The sequence below is a fragment of the Carcharhinus amblyrhynchos genome, chromosome 10 (assembly GCF_965287045.1).
Source record: "Carcharhinus amblyrhynchos chromosome 10, sCarAmb.v2.hapA, whole genome shotgun sequence".
Taxonomy (NCBI): domain Eukaryota; kingdom Metazoa; phylum Chordata; class Chondrichthyes; order Carcharhiniformes; family Carcharhinidae; genus Carcharhinus; species Carcharhinus amblyrhynchos.
In genome coordinates this window covers 105,131,666-105,147,296 of record NC_137333.1, presented here as the reverse complement: position 1 = coordinate 105,147,296, position 15,631 = coordinate 105,131,666, and the positions used below count along the sequence as shown (strand labels likewise).

Sequence of the window (15,631 nt, the reverse complement as noted above, 5' to 3'; positions counted from 1 at the left end):
ATTAACCTGGCTAATGTTCTGGGGACCCGGGTTCGAATCCCGTCCACGGCAGATGGTGGAATTTGAATTCAATAAAAAAAAAATCTGGAATAAAACATCAACTGATGACCATGAAATAGACTGGGTCTGTACTCGTTGGAGTTTAGAAGGATGAGGGGGGATCTTATAGAGACTTACAAGATAATAAAGGGGATGGAAAGGGTAGAGGTAGAGAGATTCTTCCTGCTTAGAAAGGACAGCAGGACTAGAGGACACAGCCTCAAGATAAGTGGGAGGTGCAGTTTAGATCGGAGTTGAGGAGGAACTTCTTCACTCAAAGGGTGGTGAATCTCTGGAATTCTCTGCCCATCGAAGTGGTGGAGGCTGCCTCGCTAAATATATTTAAGTCACGGGTAGATAGATTTCTGATAGACAGGGGAATTAAGGATTACGGGGAGAAAGTGGGAAAGTGGAACTGATCCACTTCAGATCAGCCATGATCTTATTGAATGGCGGGGCAGGCTCAAAGGGCTAGATGGCCTACTCCTGCTCCTATTTCTTATGTTCTTAAACCATTGTCGATTGTTGTAAAAAACCCATCTGGTTCACTAATATCCCTTTATGGAAGGAAATCGTTGTGGGTGGAGATTAGGAACAGCAAAGGGAGGAAGACGCTGGTGGGTGTCGTCTATAGGCCACCGAATAATGATCTGGAGGTGGGGCGGGCTGTTAACGTGCAAATAAGTGCGGCGTGCAGGAATGGGACGGCCGTAGTTATGGGGGATTTCAATCTGCATATTGATTGGTCGACCCATGTTGGACGTGGGGGGCTCGAGGAAGAGTTCTTGGAATGCTGCCGGGATAGTTTCCTCGAACAGTGTGTGTTGGAGCCGACGAGGGAGCGAGCTATCTTGGATCTGGTGTTATGTAATGAAGCGGGTAGAATTAGGGACCTTGTGGTGAAGGATCCTCTTGGGGAGAGTGATCATTGTATGGTGGAGTTTCTGGTGCAGATGGAGGAGGAGAAAGTGGGTTCCCGGACACGCGTCCTTTGTTTAAATAGAGGGGAGTACGGTAAGATGAGAGAAGAATTGGCGAATGTGGACTGGGAGAGCGCGTTGGAGGGAGGGTCTGTTGAGGAGCAGTGGAGGATCTTTAAGGAGATCTTTCTTGGTGCTCAACGGAAATTTATTCCGATGGTCAAAAAAGATAGTAGGAGGAGAGGTAATAAGCCGTGGATAACGAAGGAGGTGAAGGAAAGTGTTAAACTAAAAGCGGAGGAATTTAAAGTAGCTAAGAGTAGTGGGCGAGAAGAGGATTGGGAGAGGTTTAAATGTCAACAAAGATTGACAAAGAAGTTGATAAAGAAGGGTAGGAGAAACTATGAAGCTGGGCTAGCGCTTAATATAAAAAAAGATAGCAAGAGTTTTTATAAATATATAAAAAGGAAGAGGCTGGCTAGGGTGAATGTTGGTCCTTTAGAGGATGAGAAAGGGGACCTAGTGGTAGGGGATGGGGATATGGCTAAGGTATTGAATAACTTTTTTGTTTCTGTCTTCACGGAGGAGGACGTGAATAATTTGCCGGGTGTTAGCGATGGAAAGGTGGTAGGACTGGAGAGTCTTAATGACATTACTGTTACTAGAGAGGCGGTGCTCGACAGACTGGAGGGGCTGATTATGGACAAGTCCCCAGGACCGGATGGAATGCATCCGAGGGTTCTGAAAGAAATGGCGGAGGTGATAGTGGATGCCTTGGTGGTTATTTTCCAAACGTCGCTGGATTCCGGGGAAGTGCCGGAAGATTGGAAAACGGCTAATGTTACGCCGTTGTTTAAGAAGGGTGCCAGGCAAAAGGCGGGGAATTATAGGCCGGTTAGTTTAACGTCCGTGGTAGGTAAAATGTTAGAATCCATCATTAAGGAGGAAATTGCGAGGCATCTTGAAGGGAATTGCTTGATAGATCGGACGCAGCATGGTTTCATTAAAGGGAAGTCGTGTCTGACAAATTTACTGGAGTTCTATGAGGATGTGTCTAGGGCGGTGGATAGAGGAGAGCCGGTGGATGTGGTCTTTCTGGATTTTCAGAAGGCGTTTGACAAAGTACCTCACAAGAGGTTATTGCAGAAGGTCGAGGGACATGGAGTTGGGGGTAGGGTGTTAGCGTGGATAGAGGATTGGTTGTCAAATAGGAGGCAGAGAGTGGGGGTCAACGGGTGCTATTCGGATTGGCGGATGGTGACTAGTGGGGTGCCCCAGGGGTCGGTGCTGGGGCCTCAGCTATTTACCATTTATATAGATGATCTAGAGGAGGGAACCGAGTGTAGAGTGTCGAAATTTGCTGATGACACCAAGATTGGGGGAACGGCAAATTGTGCGGAGGGTGTGGAGAGTCTGCAGAAGGATCTAGATAGGCTGGGCGAATGGGCCAGGAAATGGCAAATGGAATTTAATGTTGGCAAGTGTGAGGTGGTCCACTTTGGTAGGAAGAATGGTAGGAAGGACTATTACTTACGGGGCGAAAAACTGCAGCAGGCGACGGTGCAGAGGGACCTCGGGGTCCTTGTGCATGAGTCGCAAAAACCCAGCTTGCAGGTGCAACAGGTGGTCAGGAAGGCGAATGGGATGCTGGCCTTCATCGCGAGGGGGATTGAATATAAAAGTAGGGAGGTCTTGCTGCAGCTGTATAGGGCATTGGTGAGGCCGCAACTGGAGTACTGTGTGCATTTTTGGGCGCCGCACCTGCGCAAAGATATTTTGGCCTTGGAAGGAGTGCAGAGGAGGTTTACTAGGCTGATACCGGAGTTGAGGGGATTGAGCTATGAGGAGAGGCTGAATAAACTGGGCTTGCACTCGTTAGAGTTTAGAAGAATGAGAGGAGATCTCATTGAGACGTATAAGATGATGAATGGGATGGATAGGATAGAGGTGGAGAGACTCTTCCCGCTCAAAAAAGACAGTAGGACTAGGGGGCACAGCCTCAAGATAAAGGGGGGGGGGCGGTTTAGAACGGAGTTGAGGAGGAACTTCTTCACTCAAAGGGTGGTGAATCTCTGGAATTCTCTGCCCGTTGAAGTGGTGGAGGCTGCCTCACTAAATATATTTAAGAAGCAGGTTGATGGGTTCTTGATAAGAGAGGGGATTAAGGGTTATGGGGAGAGGGCGGGAAAGTGGAACTGAGCCACGACAGATCAGCCATGATCTTATTGAATGGCGGGGCAGGCTCGAAGGGCTAGATGGCCTACTCCTGCTCCTATTTCTTATGTTCTTATGTTCTTAAATCTGCCATCCTTACCTGGCCTGGCCTACATGCGGAGAGCCACAGTGACTCTCAACTGCCTTTGGGTAACTAGGGATGGGAAATAGTTGCTGGCCCAGCCAGTGACACTCGGGTCCCACAAATAAATAAAAAGAGAGATGAGGAATCTGAGGCGGCTGGCTAACTGTGATGTGGGATGTGAGGGTTCGGGGGAAGCAGATGGAAACACAACGGAACTGTAGGGCTGTGGGTAAAGAGGGGGAATGGAACTAATTTAGTAGCAGCCATGGCTCTGTCCAAGAACCAGCACAGTTACAAAGGGCCAAATGGCCTTATCCTGTGCTGTTAGATTCTGAGCGAGTGACACTGGTTTCTTTTCTTGCTCCTTCTCCTCAGAAATATCCTCCCAGGAAGGAGCGGGTTCGGGCTGTATCAATCCAGACGGGATACCTGGTCGAAACTAACGGCGAAAACAGGTGCACCCTCACGTATTTGGCACAGGTGGACCCGAAAGGTAAGCAAGGTCCCCAGGACCAGTCCTCCTTCCCTGGGGAATATTTACATCGCAAATACCGGAGATGAGGGAGTTGGACTGTGAAGAGAGGCTGAATAGACTGGGTCTGTACTCGTTGGAGTTTAGAAGGATGAGGGGGGATCTCATAGAGACGTATAAGATAATGAAGGGGATGGATAGGGTAGAGGTAGAGAGATTCTTCCCGATTAGAAAGGATAGCAGGGCTAGAGGGCACAGCCTCAAGATAAGGGGGGGGGGGGAGCAGTTTAGATCAGAGTTGAGGAGGAACTTCTTCACTCAAAGGGTGGTGAATCTCTGGAATTCTCTGCCCATCGAAGTGGTGGAGGCTACCTCGCTGAATATATTTAAGTCACGGGTAGATAGGTTTCTGATAGACAGGGGAATTAAGGGTTATGGGGAGAAAGCGGGAAAGTGGAACTGATCCACTTCAGATCAGCCACGATTTTATTGAATGGCGGGGCAGGCTCGAAGGGCTAGATGGCCTACTCCTGCTCCTATTTCTTATGTTCTTGTGTAACTTCATCCCCAGGAAATTCAGAAGAATGTTTCTCGAATAGAATTGGCCATCGAGCTACTCATTGGGTCAGGGGACCAAGGGCTCGGTCACAGAGCTGGGGGGTCTTTAAGCAGGGTCTTAGTGAAGGGGAGAGAGATAGAGAATGGGGAGGTTTAGGGAGAGAATCCCAGAGCTCAGGGCCCAGACAGCTGAAGGTACGGCCACCGAGAGCGCTGCAATTTAAATCGGGAATGCTCAAGAGGCTGGAATCGGAGGAGGGCAGAGATTTCAGGGGGCTGTGGGGCTGGAGGAGATTCCCTGAGATTGGGAAAATAAGGATGAGAACTTTAAAATCAAGACGGGGGGTCAGTGTGGGTCAGTGAGCACAGGGGGTGGGGGGGAATGGGGGGGCAGTGTGGGTCAGTGAGCACAGGGGGTGGGGGGGAATGGGGGGGCAGTGTGGGTCAGTGAGCACAGGGGGTGGGGGGGAATGGGGGGGCAGTGTGGGTCAGTGAGCACAGGGGGTGGGGGGGAATGGGGGGGCAGTGTGGGTCAGTGAGCACAGGGGGTGGGGGGGAATGGGGGGGCAGTGTGGGTCAGTGAGCACAGGGGGTGGGGGGGCAGTGTGGGTCAGTGAGCACAGGGGGTGGGGGGAATGGGGGGGCAGTGTGGGTCAGTGAGCACAGGGGGTGGGGGGAATGGGGGGGCAGTGTGGGTCAGTGAGCACAGGGGGTGGGGGGGCAGTGTGGGTCAGTGAGCACAGGGGGTGGGGGGAATGGGGGGGCAGTGTGGGTCAGTGAGCACAGGGGGTGGGGGGGGAATGGGGGGGCAGTGTGGGTCAGTGAGCACAGGGGGTGGGGGGGAGCGGGGGGGCAGTGTGGGTCAGTGAGCACAGGGGGTGGGGGGAGTGGGGGGGCAGTGTGGGTCAGTGAGCACAGGGGGTGGGGGGAGTGGGGGGGCAGTGTGGGTCAGTGAGCACAGGGGGTGGGGGGGAATGGGGGGGCAGTGTGGGTCAGTGAGCACAGGGGGTGGGGGGAATGGGGGGGCAGTGTGGGTCAGTGAGCACAGGGGGTGGGGGGGAATGGGGGGGCAGTGTGGGTCAGTGAGCACAGGGGGTGGGGGGGAATGGGGGGGCAGTGTGGGTCAGTGAGCACAGGGGGTGGGGGGAATGGGGGGGCAGTGTGGGTCAGTGAGCACAGGGGGTGGGGGGGAATGGGGGGGCAGTGTGGGTCAGTGAGCACAGGGGGTGGGGGGGAATGGGGGGGGGCAGTGTGGGTCAGTGAGCACAGGGGGTGGGGGGGAATGGGGGGGCAGTGTGGGTCAGTGAGCACAGGGGGTGGGGGGGGAGTGGGGGGGGCAGTGTGGGTCAGTGAGCACAGTGGGGTCAGGGGAATGGGGGGGCAGTGTGGGTCAGTGAGCACAGTGGGGTCAGGGGAATGGGGGGGCAGTGTGGGGCAGTGAGCACAGGGGGTGGGGGGGAGCGGGGGGCAGTGTGGGTCAGCGAGCACAGGGGGTGGGGGGAATGGGGGGGCAGTGTGGGTCAGTGAGCACAGGGGGTGTGGGGGGGGAGATTAAGGTTTGACCCGGTGGGGGAGTGGAAGGGAGGCAGCTGATTGGATCGTCTGGTTGTTGATAGCAGAGAGATCTGTGAGCCTGCCTCGTTGGCGAGGGTGGCAGGGGCATGGGAAGGTGGTTGAGGAAGGTGGTTTGCAGTAAAGAGGCTTGACTGGGCTGTGGGATATCAAAGAGTTCGGTGCTGACAACTCCTCCTGTTCCACTGGTAAACATAGAAACTCGAAGCAGGAAGAGGCCATTTGGCCCTTCCAGCCTGCCCCACCATTCATTTGGATCATGTCTGATCATCAAATTCAATATCCTGATCCCCCCATGGCCCCCCCCCCATATCCCTCCATCCCTTTAGCCCCAAGAGCGATATTTAATTTCTTCTTGAAATCAGACAATGTTTTGGCCTCAACTACTTTCTGTATAGTTAAGAAAGCCCCACCAATGCCTCTACTTTCTCAGAAGATTAAGGAAATTTGGAATGTCCGCTACGACTCTCACCAACTTTTACAGATGCCCCATAGAAAGCATTCTTTCTGGTTGTATCACAGCTTGGTCTGGGCTCCTGCTCTGCCCAAGACTGCAAGGAACTACAGAATGTCATGAACAAAGCCCAGTCCATCACTCAAACCAGCCTCCCATCCATTGACTCTGTCTACACTTCCCGCTGTCTCGGAAAAGCAGCCAGAATAATTAAGGACCCCCCACACCCCGGACATTCTCTCTTCCACCTTCTTCCTTCGGGAAAAAGATACAAAAGTCTGAGGTCACGTACCGACCGACTCAAGAACAGCTTCTTCCCTGCTGCTGTCAGACTTTTGAATGGACTTTCCTTGCATAAAGTTGATCTTTCTCTACACCCTTGCTGTGACTGTGACACTACCTTCTGTACTCTCTCCTTTTCTTCTCTATGAACAGTATGCTTTGTCTGTACAGTGTGCAAGAAACAATACTTTTCACTGTATGTTAATACATGTGACAATAATAAATCAAATCAAATCAAAACTCTGTCTAATGCGGCCTTGAATATATTCAGTGACCCGCAGTCCCCACTGCTCTCTGGGGGGAGAGAATTCCAAACACTAACCACCCTCTAAGAGAAGAAATTCCTCCCCATATCCATCTTAATGGGAGACCCCTCATTTTTTTAAACAGTGCCCCCTAATTCTAGATTCCCCTACGAGGGGGAAACATCCTCTCAGTATCCACCCTGTGAAGCCCCCTCAGAATCTTATATTTCAATAAGATCCCCTCTCATTCTTCTAAACTCCAACAAGTCTGCACTCAACCTGCTCAACCTTTTCTCAGAAGATAACCCCCTTCGCCCCAGGAATCAGCCTGGGGAACCTTCTCAGAGCTGTGTCCAATGCAGGTTATTGAGAGAGTGGATATTTGTGAATCATTGTTGCAGTGACAGAGTGATCGAGCAGTGGAATGAGCTTTCTCTCTCTTGAGAGAGTGACGCTGGAAGCATTTAGTGTTTATCGATTCAGAAAGAGATTTCCCTGGGGTGCTAACGGTTTGGGAGAGAGCGAATGGGCAGTTTCAGCTGCGGGTCCCTCAGGGGGATAGGGTGAGGGTGCTGATAGTCCATGTCTAGTTGCTCAGAGAGAGCGGTGCAGTATCATCTGTTGTCGCTATGAAAAAATTGAGTTCAGATAAAAACTTTCTAGGCTATTAGTGAATAACTCACCACAGAGTATAACATGCATGGAGAAACCATAGAATCCCTACAATGCAGGAGAAGGCCATTCAGCCCATTGAGCCTGCACCAGCAACAATCCCACCCTGGCTCTATCTCCGCAACCTCATGTATTTACCCTGCTAATCTCCTTGTTGTTTATGGGCTGTGCTGGAAAGGATCTTTGTTGGAATCCAGGTGAATAACTGTCCTTTTCCCCCTGTTTTCAGGTTCGTTACCAAAGTGGGTGGTGAACCAGTCATGGCAGCTCCTGGCTCCCAAGGTGAGGATGATGTTTAATGTCGGCAGAGGGGGAGCGGGGGTGTTGTCCGTCTGGTTAGGGCAGGTCCAGCTAAGGCTGGGAAAGAAACAGTCCCCATTGGCTGATGGTGCGGGGGCTCGGGGGGCTGGGGGGGGGGGCGGGAGTAGATTTAAGGTTTGGGGCGTTAGGTACGAGGGGGAATGTGACGGTGCCGTGTCTCTGTCGTGTGGCGGTTATCACATTCGCTTCAGACATAAAAGGTCCCCTGTTCGAAACTGGGATGAAAAATCCCCAAATGTTTGGGGCGACGCGGTGGTCCCAGGTTCGATTCCTGGCTTGGGTCACCGTCTGTGTGCAGTCTGCACAGTAAGTAATCTGACAACACCATTACTTAACTGCGCCTACCCCAGTCCAACACCAGCAACTCCACATCATGTGTGGCGTTTGCACATTCTCCCCGTGTCTGGGTGGGTTTTCCTCCGGGTGCTCCGGTTTCCTCCCACAGTCCGAGAGAGACGTGCTGGTTAGGGTGCGTTGGCCGTGCTAAATTCCCTCTCAGTGTGGCGACTCATGGATTTTCACAGTAACTTCATTGCAGTGTTAAGGTAAGCCTTACTCGTGGCTAATAAATAAACTTTAGAGTGTTTGTACACAGCGAGTGGGAATGAGCTGGAACTCGCTGCCCACGAGGGGGGGATGAATGATTTCAGAAGGAAATTGGATGGGATCTCGTGGAAAATAAAGCGGCAGAGTGACAGGGATAGAGCGGGGGGGTGTGGGGTGGGGAGGGGGGGGCGTGGGACGGACTGGATTACTGCGAATGGCCTCTGATCGATGAAGGACTCTGTGACCAAATGACTGGATATTTTGGATAAACTTGCACTGGAGGTGGTCCACTGAAACTTCACTCGATTAATAGATAAGGGGGTTGTCCTATGAAAGGCTGAGGGTGGGGGGAGAATGGGGCTGACTGGATTAATCTTCTGACAGGCAGCATGAACTTGATGGGCTGAATGGCCTCCTCTTGTGCCATAATGGTTTCCCTGGAGAGTGTAGGATCTGCCAGATCTGTGGGGACGGCTGGTCTGGACGGATGGATGGACATGCCAGGTGACCGATGACCATAATGTGACTCCAGCTGGAGTGCCACCTAGAGGACTGGCAGAGTAAGTACATGCACAGAACACTGAGTGGCCGCAGACGTGAGACCAATATTCCACTGAATCCCCACAGCGCAGGAAGAGGCTATTCGGCCCATCGAGTCTGCAACTAAATCTCTGAAAGAGCATCTCGCCTAGGCACCTCCCCTCCTCCCTATCCCCGTGTGTTTATCCTGGCTAACCCCCACTAACCTACACATCTCAGGCCACTAAGGGGCAATTTAGCATGGCCAGTCCACCTCACCTACACATCACTGGACTGTGGGAGGAAACCGGAGGACCCGGGGGAAACCCACGCAGACACGGGGAGAACGTGCAGACTCCACACAGACAGTGACCCAAGCTGGGAATCGAACCCGGGTCCATGGTGCTGTGAGACAGCAGTGCTAACCACTGTGCCACCATGGGTAATCTCTCTGCCAATCATATCCGCTGTAATTGAGTGGGATTGGTTTGGCAAACATATTTGTACAGTGTAACGACAAGCAGCATTTATATAGCACCTTTCACATCCCAGTGTTCTTCCCAGGGAAGTTATTAATGAATATTTGACTCTGAGCCACATGTGAAAGAGTGTAAATGAGCAGCAGGTCGGTGGAGTGGGTTCTAAGGAGCATCTTAGTGGGGGGGATGGAAAAGTTAAGAGTTTTAGGGAGAGAATTCCACAGCTGAGGGCCCAGGAGACACGGCTGCCAACGGTAGAGCGATAGAAACCAGGGATGAGAAAAAGGCCGGAATTGGAACGAAGGGTGGAATTTTCCCAAAATTTGCCGGAGTGCCGGAATCTAGCGCCGAAACCAGCATGTTTCTCTCCAGATGCATTGCCGAGGTTTCAGACCACATTTCTGGCACTCAGTTTGCGCTGTCACTCTGGCCAGGCTGGTGGAGCTGGTGAGGCTGGCACCATGGAGACTGGGACGCCAGCTTTGGGCATTCCAATCTGTACCTGAAATATACTTCACCCTGCCCCCCCCCCACATCGATGTGGAGGATCCCACCCCCCATGAGCATTGGTGTGGCCTCCCTACCACGGAACTATCGGGGCAATTCTCCATCTTCCCCCATGTTCTCATCCTGACCATGGCATTAATGCGGGCACCCACCCCCTTCACTTAGAGTCATAGAGGTTTACATCATGGAAACAGGCCCTTCGGCCCAACTTGTCCATGCTGTTCTTTTTCTTTAAAACCCCTAAGCTAGTCCCAATTGCCCGCATTTGGCCCATATCCCTCTATACCCATCTTACCCATGTAACTGTCTAAATGCTTTTTAAAAGACAAAATTGTACCCGCCTCTACTACTGCCTCTGGCAGCTCGTTCCAGACACTCACCACCCTCTGGGTGAAAAACATTGTCCCTCTGGATTCTTTTGTATCTCTCCCCTCTCACCTTAAACCTACGCCCCCTAGTTTTAGACTCCCCTACCTTTGGGAAAAGATATTGACTATCTAGCTGATCTGTGCCCCTCATTATTTTATAGACCTCTATAAGGTCACCCCTCAGCCTCCCACGCTCCAGAGAAAAAAATCCCAGTCTATCCACCTCTCCTTATAACTCAATCCATCAAGTCCCGGTAGCATCTTTTCTGCACACTTTCTAGTTTAATAATATCCTTTCTATAATCGGGCCGGCCCTCCCACCACACATAAGGTGTGGCGTTGGCACAGGGTTCATAGAACCCTACAGTGCAGAAAGAGGCCCTTCGGCCCATCAAGTCTGCACCAAACACAATCCCACCCAGGCCCTACCCCCATATCCCTCCACATTATACCCACTAATCCCACGACACTAAGGGGCAACTTCCTGGCATGGCCAATCAACCTAACCCGCTCATCTTTGGACTGTGGGAGGAAACTGGAGCGCCCGGAGGAAACCCACGCAGACACGAGGAGGTTGGCACTGCCGGGTTGTGCCAAGGAAGGTGGGTTCACGACGAGATCAAACTTGTTGAGCGTCAACCTGCAAGTCCTTCCCACACATGCCAGCGGCAGGTGGTGGACGCGGGAGAGACCCCCTGGGCAGCCAGGTGATGGTAACGTCGAAACATTGAAGGCAGGAGCAGGAGGAGGCCATTTGGCCCTTCGAGCCTGCTCCACCATTCATCACCATCATGGCTGATCATCCAACTCAGCAGCCTAATCCTGCTTCCCCCCCATAACCTTTGATCCCGTTCGCCCCCAAGTGCTGTGTCCTCTTGAACACATTCAGGAAAGATTGTGGGAGCCTCTACCGTCACTATCCACAGCTCCAATGGCAAAACCGCAAGGTGTGATGTGGAGATGCCGGCGTTGGACTGGGGTAAACACAGTAAGAAGTCTGACCACACCAGGTTAAACTCCAAACGATTTATCTGATAGTAAACTCACAAGCTTGCGAGGTTTCCCTCTTCGTCGGGTGAACTCTCCATTCACCTGAGGAAGAGGGGAGCCTGGAAAGCTAGTGGGTTTACTATCAAATAAATCGGTTGGACTTAAACCTGGCGTGGTCAAATCCACAAGGGGCAGTTAGGGATGGGCAATAAATGCTGGTCAAGCCAGCGACACCCACACCCCCGAACGTGTGCAAAAATGCACAAATATTTGGACTGGGCAACGATCTGTAAACACTGTCTGCGTTGTTTAAACAGCCTGTGTTATCTGTTCGTCCCTGTCTCTGACTCACTGGCTGACCCGCAGTTCTCAGTTAACTCTCTCTGGCTGGGATGGGGTGAGTGCCTTTCTTCACCACATCCTTTTCAGTGGGACAGAGGACACGTTCGCTTTGACAATCGCCTGCCCCGTCACATAAGAACATAAGAACATAAGAAATAGGAGCAGGAGTAGGCCATCTGGCCCTTCGAGCCCGAGGTCCCTCTGCACCGTCGCCTGCTGCAGTTTTTCGCCACGTAAGTAATAGTCCTTCCTACCATTCTTCCTACCAAAGTGGACCACCTCACACTTGCCAACATTAAATTCCATTTGCCATTTCCTGGCCCATTCGCCCAGCCTATCTAGATCCTTCTGCAGACTCTCCACACCCTCCGCACAATTTGCCGTTCCTCCAATCTTGGTGTCATCAGCAAATTTCGACACCCTACACTTGGTTCCCTCCTCCAGATCATCTATATAAATGGTAAATACGGGCTGCTCTGAATGGGGGTGGGGGGCCTCACTTCTGACGGCGTTTAATACGTCCTCACCGCTCCGCCAGTGTGGAAGTTAGAGGTGTTTGTTGGCAGGCAGTTAGAAATACTGGAACCATAGCAAAGTGGGCAGCAGGCTGGCACAGTGGGTTAGCGCTGCCGCCTCACAGCGCCAGGGACCCGGCTTCGATTACCGGTGTGGGTCGCTCTCTGTGTGGAGGCTGCACGTTCTCCCCGTGTCTGCGTGGGTTTCCTCCGGGTGATCCGGTTTCCTCCCAGAGTCCAGAGATGTGCTGGTTAGGGGCACTGGCCGTGCTAATTTCTCCCTCAGTGTAACCCGAACAGGAACTGGAGTGTGGCAACCAGGGGAATTTCACAGTAACTTCATTGCAGTGTTAAGTGTAAGCCCCACTGGTGACTAATAAATCAACTCTAAACATCTATAGGGGTCAGGAACAGGTTGAAGTTGGGCAGAAAGTCAGACTGGAATAGTGGGAATGAGTGAGAGAGGAATCTCTACTGGGTTTTAATGGCAAAATAGAGTCAGTGATAGGGGAGAGTGTACATGGGGGTGTGGGAGGGGGAATGGGGGGGTAGAGTCAGTGATAGGGGAGAGTGTACATGGGGGTGTGGGAGGGGGAATGGGGGGTAGAGTCAGTGATAGGAGAGAGTGTACATGGGGATGTGGGAGGGGGAATGGGGGGTAGAGTCAGTGATAGGAGAGAGTGTACATGGGGGTGTGGGAGGGGGAATGGGGGGGAGAGTCAGTGATAGGGGAGAGTGTGCATGGGGGTGTGGGAGGGGGAATGGGGGGGGGTAGAGTCAGTGATAGGGGAGAGTGTACATGGGGGTGTGGGAGGGGGAATGGGGGGTAGAGTCAGTGATAGGGGAGAGTGTACATGGGGGTGTGGGAGGGGGAATGGGGGGGGTAGAGTCAGTGATAGGGGAGAGTGTACATGGGGGTGTGGGAGGGGGAATGGGGGGAGAGTCAGTGATAGGGGAGAGAGTGTACATGGGGGTGTGGGAGGGGGAATGGGGGGAGAGTCAGTGATAGGGGAGAGTGTACATGGGGGTGTGGGAGGGGGAATGGGGGGAGAGTCAGTGATAGGGGAGAGTGTACATGGGGGTGTGGGAGGGGGAATGGGGGGGTAGAGTCAGTGATAGGGAGAGTGTACATGGGGGTGTGGGAGGGGGAAATGGGGGGGGTAGAGTCAGTGATAGGGGAGAGTGTACATGGGGGTGTGGGAGGGGGAATGGGGGGGTAGAGTCAGTGATAGGGGAAAGTGTACATGGGGGTGTGGGAGGGGGAATGGGGGGTAGAGTCAGTGATAGGGGAGAGTGTACATGGGGGTGTGGGAGGGGGAATGGGGGGGGGAGAGTCAGTGATAGGGGAGAGTGTACATGGGGGTGTGGGAGGGGGAATGGGGGGTAGAGTCAGTGATAGGGGAGAGTGTACATGGGGGTGTGGGAGGGGGAATGGGGGGAGAGTCAGTGATAGGGGAGGGTGTACATGGGGGTGTGGGAGGGGGAGTGGGGGGAGAGTCAGTGATAGGGGAGAGTGTACATGGGGGTGTGGGAGGGTGTTAATGATTGTGGATTATTTACTTGGAAGGAGTTTGTTTCTCTATCGCGGTCCCTGGGGCTCTGAGCTTCGTGTTAATGGGCACACTGAGCTATAAACCATCGCCATCTGTCTCCACTCTCTCTCCTTGTCGTAACCCCAGTGAAATGATCTCCTTTCTTTCACAAGGCGATGAAGAAGATGTACAAAGCTTGTCTTAAGTATCCCGAATGGAAACAGAAACACAATCCAGCCTACAAACCCTGGCTTCACCCGGAGCAGAGCACCCTGCTCAACATCCAGCTCTCCGAACTCTCCATACAACACGCTGACTCGCTGGAAAACATCGACGAGAGTGGAATCCTTGAGGCCAAGGATGAGAAAGGAGAAGCTAGTGATGAAGACAGTGTGAACTGAAGGGGCAAGGCCTCCCGTCCCGGCACAGGCCAAATTCCAAATAAATCACAGCTTTATTTCAATGAGATTGTCTATATCCCGTGGGCGGGAGGTGGGGAGGGTGGGGGAGGCAGGATTGTTGGGAGCAGGAGGGAAAGACAGGATCGATACGTCTAAACTCCCATCCTGGCTTTGCTATCCCACTGTGATCCGATTCTTTATGACTTTAGCACTGGGATTGGGAAGAGGCCATTCCCTCCAATCCCCTCCGAGACGCCGTAGTTCCCCAAAGGCTTTGTCCCTTCATCAGTGAGTTGGATTATGTAAATCTTTGCGTGGGGTTATGCAGAGATGGTGGGGGAAAGGGCACTTACTGAATCACCCCTTTGGAGAGTTGGTCCGGACACTGAATGGACGCAGAGAGGATGTTTCCACTAGTAGGAAAAAAGGCCGCAATCTCAGGCTAAAGAGACGACCCTTTAAAACAGAGATGAGGAGGAATTTCTTCAGCCAGAGAGTGGGGAATCTGTGGAACTGTTTGCCGCAGAAGGCTGTGGAGGCCGGGTCATTGAGTGTCTTTAAGACAGAGATAGATAGGTTCCTGATTAATAAGGGGATCAGGGGATATGGGGAAAAGGGCAGGAGAATGGGGATGAGAATAATATAAGAACATAAGAAATAGGAGCAGGAGTAGGCCATCTAGCCCTTCGAGCCTGCCCCGCCATTCAATAAGATCATGGCTGATCTGAAGTGGATCAGTTCCACTTTCCCGCTTTCTCCCCATAACCCTTAATTCCCCCTGTCTATCAGAAAGCTAAATATCAGCCATGATTGAATGGCAGAGCAGACTCGATGGGCCGAGTGGCCTAATTCTGCTCCTATGCCTCGTGGTCTAATGGTCTCCTTCTGCCCCATAACAATTCTGCGAATCTGAGTTTTGTTACATTTTCGATTGTCCCTCCAGCCTCAACTGCTGGGTAGGGGAGGTGGGGATGAGAGACACTTTAGGCTTTCCAGTCCCCCTCCGAGTGAAGATGTAATTCCTGACACCCCCGCCCCCGTCCCCCCCAGCTCCACCCAGCCCCTTCCCCCCTCCACCATCCCGCCTTCACTCTTGGCGTGTGGCACCACACCCTTCCCTACCGGAGGAAATAGTTTCTCTCTCTTGACCCCATCAAATTCCTTCACAATTTTAAATGCCTTAATCAGATCACCCCTCAACATTGTAAACTCAAGGGAATACAATCTTCGACTATAAGGCCAGTCCCCTTGTTTTAACTCTTTTAGCCGCGTATTTTATTTGATTTGATTTATTATTGTTACATGTATTAACATACAGTGAAAAGTATTGTTTCTTGCGCGCATACCGTTCATAGAGAAGGAAAGGAGACTGTGCAGAATGTAGTGTCACAGTCATAGCTAGGGGTGTAGAGAAAGATCAGCTCAATGTGAGGTAGGTCCATTCAAAAGTCTGACAGCAGCAGGGAAGAAGCTGTTCTTGAGTCGGTTGGTACGGGACCTCAGACTTTTGTTTCGTTTTCTCGGTGGAAGAGAGAATGTCCGGGATGTGGGGGGTCCTTAATTATGTTGGCTGCTTTGCTGAGGTGGCAGGAAGTGTA

General features: G+C 52.2%; 1 protein-coding gene across 1 annotated transcript in view; it reads left to right on the top strand.

Moving 5' to 3' along the window:
• The window catches only part of stard10 (StAR related lipid transfer domain containing 10), a 61,274-nt gene extending 47,179 nt beyond the window's left edge, over positions 1 to 14,095 (top strand). Inside the window, exons 4-6 of the mRNA XM_080198002.1 lie at positions 3,634 to 3,751; positions 7,743 to 7,795; positions 13,806 to 14,095. Of these exons, the coding sequence (XP_080054128.1) occupies positions 3,634 to 3,751; positions 7,743 to 7,795; positions 13,806 to 14,033 (399 nt within the window). The 3' untranslated portion in view covers positions 14,034 to 14,095. The remainder of the gene's footprint in view (positions 1 to 3,633; positions 3,752 to 7,742; positions 7,796 to 13,805) is intronic.
• The last annotated feature ends 1,536 nt before the right edge of the window (positions 14,096 to 15,631 follow it).